The 9210-nt window shown below is 34.7% G+C and overlaps 1 protein-coding gene across 2 annotated transcripts in view; it reads right to left on the bottom strand.

Moving 5' to 3' along the window:
- Nucleotides 1-631: 631 nt before the first annotated feature.
- TBC1D22A (TBC1 domain family member 22A) overlaps nt 632-9210 on the bottom strand; it is a 169541-nt gene continuing 160962 nt past the window's right edge. For both annotated transcript variants that reach the window (XM_030478574.1, XM_030478581.1), the window contains one exon: nt 632-3933. In XM_030478574.1, the coding sequence (XP_030334434.1) occupies nt 3805-3933 (129 nt within the window). In that variant the 3' untranslated portion in view covers nt 632-3804. The remainder of the gene's footprint in view (nt 3934-9210) is intronic.

Below are 9210 nucleotides of genomic sequence, written 5' to 3'. Positions count from 1 at the left end.
TGTGTGCAGTTCTAAACAGAGAACTTACTAACTTTGGTTTCCATATAACCAGGCTTGTATATTTTCTTACCAGACTCATCTGGATTATTGGAAGTCTCCCACTAACTTCATTGACATAAGGGACTCAAACTTCCTATGTGTACAGGACGCTTCTCCTTGCTTGCTAATCTACTTAAATAATCTTTAAATTTCCAGATGTTACTTACCCCATCACTACCTTTTCCTGTTTCCCCTCATAGAGCTGAAGCTTTCCCTTTTCCCTCACCTCAAGAGACGTACAGAATTCTGTACCTCCTTTGTTTGCTTTGCCCCGATTTTCTCCACCTGCCCCATTTAATTGTGCTGTGGTGTCAAATTTGTCTTCATCTGCTTTTTGCAGAAAATGCTCAGTACCTTGTATGTATATGGTATATACAGACATACCTTTGGAAGCTGCCTTATTAACTTGCAAAATATACAAGATACAATGGCAGAGAGTTGCAGAAACGTAACTGAGAACAGAGGTTTGCTACTCCATTTGCTCTTGTGATGAAAAGTTTCGAGACTGTAAAACATGAACACACCAAAAACATGCTTTGATGTAGTCTGCAGTGTGCTTGATGAGAACAATAAAAAAGCTTTCCACTCTATATAGCACTTCATAAATATGCATTTATTTCCTCATCTTTCATCAGTTTTACAGTTTTAACCAGTGCCTCAGTGGTAATATTTGTCAGGAGCATACAATAGAACTTCAGATACTTTCTTTCTGTAGTTCTGAAGTTAAAAACAAATTCATGGGCCTTTCCATAAGGAACTGAGCCAAAAAATAAAGTAAGTAATTTCTTATAACATATTACAGAGTTACATAAGATTTCAACTTACATTTCTATCCTACTCCACGGGCTGTATGTACATAGTTAACTAATAGGTTTATTATTTACATTATTCAAATGCTGTAATCATAAATCTTTTTATATTGTACATTCTTGTTTAGTTTTTTATTACAGAAATTCTTTTAACACACATTTTAGACACTACAATTTCAATATTTCACATGATTTTTAGGAAACTACTGCCTGGTTTTGCTAGTGATGTGTCAAGATGTCCCCTTCATAAGAAAATACATATTACAAAGGAATTTTACAATATTCAGAATCTTGAATTTTGAAAATAATAAGTACATGAGATGTAATAATGATAATGGTACTTCCTTTTCTATGTCAGTCATATTTTGTTTGGAACGACATTTTACCTGAGATGCAGAATTGTTAAATGTGAGGTGGGTTGGTTTGGTTTTCCAATAAAATGATGTATTTTATGTAAATCCTACAGTATTGAAAATTTGAAATTTTGCAGAAATGGTGGCCTTCTATGTACTGAAAACTATTCCTATCTGTATAGATATATAAATGTTATTTATATATCTATATTTTATTTTCCAGAAAAGTCTATATCTGCATAAATAAGCATTGTTAGTATATTAGGAAACTTCCCCTATCCTTAAAAAGCAATATGTGCTCAAGTACAATATTCAACTTCTGACACAGACACAATAGTAAATGTGACCTCTAATGGTAATACTTTCTTCTAAGGGAAGTAAGAGGTACCTGTTGAATTTGGAAGACGTGGCAGACAACTATGTGGACCTGATGAAGGAAATTTTATATATCCAGTCCCATAAATGTTACACAGGAGCATCTGACACAGCAGACAACTTTGGGTCAACTTTCCATGTTACATGTAACTACCTAAATAATGTCTTAATAGAAAAAAGTTAATTATAGAAAACCCTTACAACATTGTACATTTAATGCTGTGTGTCTTTTCTCGTTACAATAATACACATTTCTATTAACAAATGATTGTAGATACTAAGTTTAAAGCAAATAGTCATAAATTTCAGGTTTCTTTTGTTCTGTTATTGATAGATATTCTGTTAGGCACAATATGACAATCTTTGTAAACATAAATTTCGATACATTAGACCATGAACTGAAGTTACATAAAATAGTACACAGACATTTAAGAAACACATATTAAGATACACAGTCTAGGCACAAATGCAGCAATTCAGGAGGCCTGATCTTGTATCCTTCGCAACTGAAACCCCCAGCTTACACCAGTGGAACAGAAATGCACCCAAGTCACCAAACACTCCTGCTTCTGAATTTATTCCTTTTTTTTTCTCTTCTACCAAAGCTTTCATATAATTTGAAAATACAGATCTCATCATCATGTGTTGGTAAAAATGTATTTTACTCTATTATTTACCCTGAAATACCTAATTATTATAAAGTCAGTGTCCAAAACTAAGGCCTCTAAAGCAAGTAATGTAACTAACTCATCTAGAAAGCTTTCTTCAAAATATGTACCTACATATTTTTAAGAATTTGAAAACAATCTTCCCATAACTCGTCATAAGAGAAAACCTCTTAAAGATCCCAAACTTAAAATTGCACTACATTTTTCATGCAACATTGTGCAACTCGAGAATCAAAATGAGGAATAACAATTCTGAGCTTCCATCATATTTCTTATTGCAACTCTCACCCTTAAATACCTGTATGTGTAGGGTAGGCACAAATTAATAAGTTATTTACATCTAATAGAGCAACATCAGAATTTTTCTCTGAAAAATTTTCTTGAAAATAAATAGCACACAAATTACGTGAGTGTTAAGAAATTATTCAGTATCCCATGATAATGTGAAGAAACACTAATTTCATTCTATAAAGTCATAGAGGATTTTTATTCTGCTAATGACACAAGAGTGATCTGAGTATACAGTTACTGCTATTGTTACTGGGAACTATCTATCTTCTCGCTTCCTCTGAATAATCAGAAAAGAAAGGTATTCAATTATTTAACAAATAAGCTTTAGAAACATATATTACTTTTCCTTTTCTAACATGCTAGAAATGGAGAATAAGGCAACAACTGAGATAAAAATGTATCTTGCTTTGTAAACCAAGCTTCTTAATATGTTTCTTAAAAGTGAACTTTCAGGCTGAAAAATTGAAAGGCCTCAAAAGAAAAGTTTTAATTACTTTAACAAGACCACGTCTTCTATTTCATTTGATATTTTAAATATGCTTCCAAATATAGAGAGAGGGATTTATTTTAGTGTTACAGATGACTCCTTGGCTTTAAGTAACTCCTCTGTAGGACTAAAAAGCTTCTACAGCACTCTGCAAGACTGAGTAATGTTTAGAAAAATGCCACCAATTTCCATTGCAACCTTCTCTATTCTTACATTATTGAAGTATTCTAACCTAATTGCATGGGAAAACAACAGATGGTGTGCGGATATCAGTGTCTTCTGAGTTATAACCAGACCTCCAAACCCAGGCCTTGCTGTCTCATTTGATCTTTACAACTCTGAAAAGTTCTTTTTTTCCCACTCGAAGGAAATAACTTTTACTGACCAAAACTGGCTGATAAAGTCATGGCAGGTGATGCTGAAGTAATGACAAAATCATTCCATAAGTAGTTTTAAGTCTTAGGTACATTCAAAAATTGCTCAACATAAATTAGACAGACTGAAATTCTAATTAGAGAAGGGAAAAAAAGGAAGAAAATTATGCGACAGACTCCAAACTCTGTTTTCATGATGAGCAAAAAAGTTCACTTTTAAGTTCATTCTATGCTCGACATCCTGCTTTGTCCATTTCTTTGGTATTCTGTTCTCATTCTGTAAATTCTAACACAATTTTAACGGCCATCTTAATTCAAATGAAAGAGCAATGATCTGAAAGCACAACCAGAACAGATGCTGTAATACTGCAGAACACGTTGGTCTTCATGATTTCTGGTTCTTTATATTCACTTCTTGTAATGATTAGGGGCATCTGCAAATGCAAACTTCAGTCTGTAGGCCTCTGCCAGGAGTATGCTGATTTCTTCATTTCCCCAGTGTACTGTGGGCAAATTTTGTAAAAATATCAGCAATTCCTAGGTGGAGAGAAAAAAAAAAAAAAAGAAATAAATATATTTTTTTCAAATACCAGTGTATAGGAATGTGTTACTTATACAGTGATTATTTATAAGCAATCACTCAGGTAGCACCTCAGTATCCCAAACAAACCTGAGATCCCATTACATTTAGTGATTTTCCTGTAACTTTCATAGAAGTACTTGCTGTTTGGTCTTTCACTTCAGAAACCAGCTATTAATAGTAACTGAACTGTAGTTTTTGTCTAGTGTTGTGAAAAATAAATACTACGAGTGAAAGAAAGCAATACTGCCCAAGTGTGTGAATTCCATGTACCTGCAGTTGCCCTTGTATGTTTAGATCGCTACTGGTGCCCCAATCATGGGGCACCTGGATACATCTTACAGACTTGTGAATTCCAACCAAGCTCTAGAAGCTTTCATGTGCCATTTTGTGTATAGTTCTTTAAAAATTCCACACGTACCTTCTACATTTAAGATCTTCAGCCTACTTTCAGTTTGTAACATCTGCTGCCTGGATAATTTCAGTATACCAATACTAGGTATGAACAAGGGGAATACCTATACTTCTTTAAAGAGCTATAAAAATCTTTACTTTTTAACACCTTGAATGTTTTTAGAACCTCTTTATGAGTTGGGTTAGAGCTGTAGACAGCTACACATAAAGCAAAGTTGCTGACTAAATTCAGAAGTGCTAAAATTCTCTTCCCTAATTAGCCTTTTCACATGCAAACACGAAGATATCTGACTTCTGGTGCTGCTGCTTTCTAGGTATGCCTTGTATATAATACAGCAAACAACAGTTCAATTTCTTTCAACATTAATTATATAGCAATACAGATAAAATTAATCAACAGAAGTAATTTCAAATGGTGTTCTGAATTTCATTTGAGAAGGCCCTAAAATGTGCGTTCCTGGTTTTGTAGGGCATACGCTGGGGGTTGGAACTAGATGATCTTTAAGATCAGTTCTGACGACAGCACTAAAATCCACCATAACCCGCAGCAGCACATAGCTTCAAATCCTCATCTGTACGCTGAAACTTGCCATCCGTGAAAGCACTCTTTGGAAGACCTACTACCACCAATTCTCTCCTGAGTTCATGCACATGACAATTTTATAAGGTTCCTAATTTGACCAAACTCGGGAAGCTAGTTTGTTTTTTTAAATAAATGGTGATCCAGAAGGTCACAAACTCTCAAACATGATGCAAAAGGCACCCTAGGCCAAATATGAAGTTTATGTTTTAAACTTTCCAAAGAAAAGATCACCTGGAGATCTCCTGTCTCAAGCTTTTTTTTTTTTTTTTTTTTTTTTTGACAAAAATATTCCTTAAAATTTAAGCTGTGGCAAAGCAGCAAAAGACAATTTTTTTGATGAGTTACATCACAACAAACTGAATGTGGAATTTTATGATAGGTGTTATAAGGGCAATCTTAGGAGTAAGCATATAAGGAGTAAGTTATAAGGGCAATCTTAGGAGGTTAAGCTTGCTTGCCTCTCATAGGTGCTCTATTTTTGCTGAAAAATGCAGTCAACTTGTGCACATTTGTATATGTACATATATTTGTGAGCATGTGCATATTTATTTTTTTCATTAATATATTAAGATTTATTCTGAAGAGCAGGAATAAGTAAGCAGGAATGCAATTAAATCCACAACCATTATCTTGCTATAAATCAGAATCCTGCAATATTATGTATAAGTACACAGTGAAAATCTTTGTCTTCATGAGGGTCTTATTTTCCTTGTGCCCCCTTCTCCCTCCTCTGCACCTGCTTTCATGGAAGACGGCTATTGGAGCCTTTAGCTAAGATCCTGTGGTTTCAGGAAAGAGCAAGGAGCAGAAATGAACATGAAATTATTTTTTTGGTGTGTGTATGTGTTAATTATTTTGGCTTCATCTATTTTATGGTCTTGCTATTCTGATTCTTGTAATATGAGACAAGAAAGGATAGAAGTTGAGCAGTACTATATATTTAATTATGAATAATGTAATATAACAGAGCGTGAGAATGCCTCTATTACACTTGAGAGAACATATTTTTAATAAAGTGTTATACAGGTGTTATTTCCATCTACTTATTTGACAGTTATGCTGATAACTGTAATTAATAAATTAGCACTGCAGAGTAGGAAGGTTGTGCGGAGGGATGATAAATGCCTACTTCCATGTAAGTTGGGGTTTTTTTTCCTTTTACAAAAGTAACTTTCAACCAGTTCTAAGACACAGAAATTAATTCAGTGAGTTTTGTGAAATTAGCTCTTTTACTGTTTGCAGTGCCAAGACTTTGCCGGGTCAGACTTCTGGTGTGAACTGGTACAAATGATTCATGGTGCTCAAGCAGTGTTTTGGTTTTCCTTTAGGCTACTGTTAAAATAAATTTGGCGTAAACCAATCCTCCAGGCACTGGAGAACCATGAACCTTCTAGCAGACCTCAGCACTTCAGGACTTTGTAGGACATCACCTACTACAAGTTGCAATCAGCAGCTGCCTGTACAGAAGCTACTCAACAGCTAGTGAATGAAAGCTAAACTGTTTCAGCATGAGATTAGAAAGGAGTCTACACTGGTCACACGTTTGGTCCACTACACTGATTGTTTCTGTGGCAATCGTACATGTTTTTCAAACTAGAAAATGTTGGTATGTGTGTGAAACACAGATAATTCTTGTAGATGAATGAATTCTGCTTATATATTCAGTTTTGACAGCAAGGCTGGATGTGCATATCAGAAAATGATTAAAAAAATTGAGTTTATCTTCTTAAAACCTTCTATATAGCAGCCATTCTTACAAACATCTCACTGCTCAATGATTAAAAAAGGGAAGTAAAATAACAGCCACTCTATTAATTTTGTTACATTTAACTTTCTAAAGTACTGAAGTTACATTATCTTACAGAACAAACCACATTTTCTGAAATAAATTTATAGGTTTAGAAGTTTGTCTGGAAATAATCCATGAAGAATGAGACAAAACACATCATTATTTTTCTCCCAGGATATACAGCACAACAGCAGGAGAAATCAGGTGCTCCAGGCTTAAGGCTGGAAAACTCAAACCATTCAGCCTTATGCTCTTCGTTGAACATGCAAAGACTAGATCTCCAATATCCATACTACATGAAATTTAAGGTGCAGCTTAAATCTGAAATAGGACTATTGGTGAAGAACTAGTTTAATACTTCTATGATTAACTGCAAACTTGTTAATAATTTTCATCAGAATCAAAAATATAAATAAATGGCAGAGAACCCATTGACCATCCAAGTCCACTTCTGTTTGAGTGGGCATATTTGCCACTGTTACCAAGGAAAAGAATTATTCCTTAACTCAATTATTCCTTGCTCCTCAAAGTCTAAGACTGACACTGACCAGTGCATATGCTATAAATCTAAATGAAGTAACTGGCCAAAGATGCACTACCTAAGCAATTTTCTAAATATAAGGCTTACCCTTCCTGTGATCTATTACAGAGCTTCAAAACTGGCCCAGATGCAAATAAAACTTACATCTTGTTAAAAATAAAGTAGAACTTGGCAAAAACCCTACTAAAGAAAATTTTGTTTTAACTGCTAAAGAAAATCATGCTGCATTTATTGTGCTCAAATATGGAGCATTCTTTGAAAACAACAAAACAACAACAACAAACAAACCCAAAAGAAACTCAAAAAACCAGTCTTTGGATTTGAAGAAATGTACAAACATATGCTACGCTACTTACTATTTACAAGACCACATGAAAAGTTTATCTGAAACTGCTTAATTTAGCATTTTGCAGTTACAAAAAAGCAAAGGTGACAAGTGACTCAAGACTATTAATTTATTTTTAATTACTATTCTTATTTTTTTTCCAACAGATAAAGCAGGAACCACTACAATCCATGTGCAAGTAAGGCATCACACTAAGTGCTTCAATTCATTTTCCTATCCACATTCAGAATTAAAATATGAGACACTCTTTGAAATATGATGAATCACGAACTTGAATTCATATTTACCATAAAAAGCTCATTGATGATAAACTGCCTGGAATATTTCAGAACAAGAAAACCGAGTATGAAAAGCATTATTTGTAAAATAATTTCTGCAAGAATTTTATTTTCTGCTTAATTTAAATGATATTGTGATGCCACCTGGCTCACGTACCAGGGCAGCCAGTATATCATCATCAGATGGGGTTTCCAGAATCCCAGTCCAATGTTTGTTTATATTTTGGCAGCATCTACAACAAATATACTCAAAATTACATTTGGCAAACAGAGTGCCCTGGTTTCACTGGCCTCCTACTGTGCTGAATAGACATATTACTTTCTTGAATTAGGCCTTGCTGCCTGACTGAGCCCACCAGCACAACTTCAGTTCGGTCAATATGTGAATATGCGGCATTTGCCCTGTCATGCCACGCTGTGGAAAGGCATTACCAATCTCTCTTCCTCCTTGCCATCCAAACAGTGGTAGGTTTCCTCCTGTCTGGGGAACAGTCATAGGTATCTGAGGTATGTACAATCAGCAGCTAATTCCTCATCTATAGAATAACTTTGGTAAATTAAAACCAACCAACCAACCAAAAAAAAAAAACCCACCAAAAAACCAAACACACATCTCCCCTCCCCACCCCCCCAAGAAATTAAACCTTGTTTACTTTTACCTCTGCTTAAAATTTTACAACATGTAAGAGTATTTTCAAAGTGGTAAACCCCTGAACATTGTGGGGAATGAAATAACAGTCTGATGACTTTCTATTGCTCACTGTTGTCTGACCAAATCTGCTCTGAGAAATCACAAGTCTCTCTGTGCAGCAGCAACAGCTGGGCAAAGAGGTACTACCAATAACAGAGGAAGATCAAGGAACTACTTAGATTTGCTTCCTTCTCTTCCCTGTACAACAAAAACACGAAGAGATTTTAGCACAGGGCCCCTAACATGGTTAGAGGGCTGCAGCAGATGTTATACCAGGTGAGTGTGAGAGAAATGTGAGACTTTTTCATCCAGGAGAAGAGAAAGCTGAGGTAGGACCTAAGAGCAGTTTCCCATTACATACAGTAAAGGTTATAAAGAAGAGGCAATAGTAACAGTACTTTAACAGAATTTGGATTTACATGATACTTTACATACATGTTTTTCTAAGATATGCTAAAATACGCTAAAGCACTATATATTTACTATGCTACAATATACAAAGTATATAAAGTTTAAACACTTAAAAGCAGCTGTATAGAATGTGATTTTTAAAGTACATGTACTTTCAAAATGTCATTTTCCTTAGATAAAT

This window comes from Strigops habroptila, chromosome 3, assembly GCF_004027225.2.
Source record: "Strigops habroptila isolate Jane chromosome 3, bStrHab1.2.pri, whole genome shotgun sequence".
NCBI classification, from domain to species: Eukaryota; Metazoa; Chordata; class Aves; order Psittaciformes; family Psittacidae; genus Strigops; species Strigops habroptila.
This window is presented reverse-complemented; position numbering and strand designations above follow the sequence as displayed.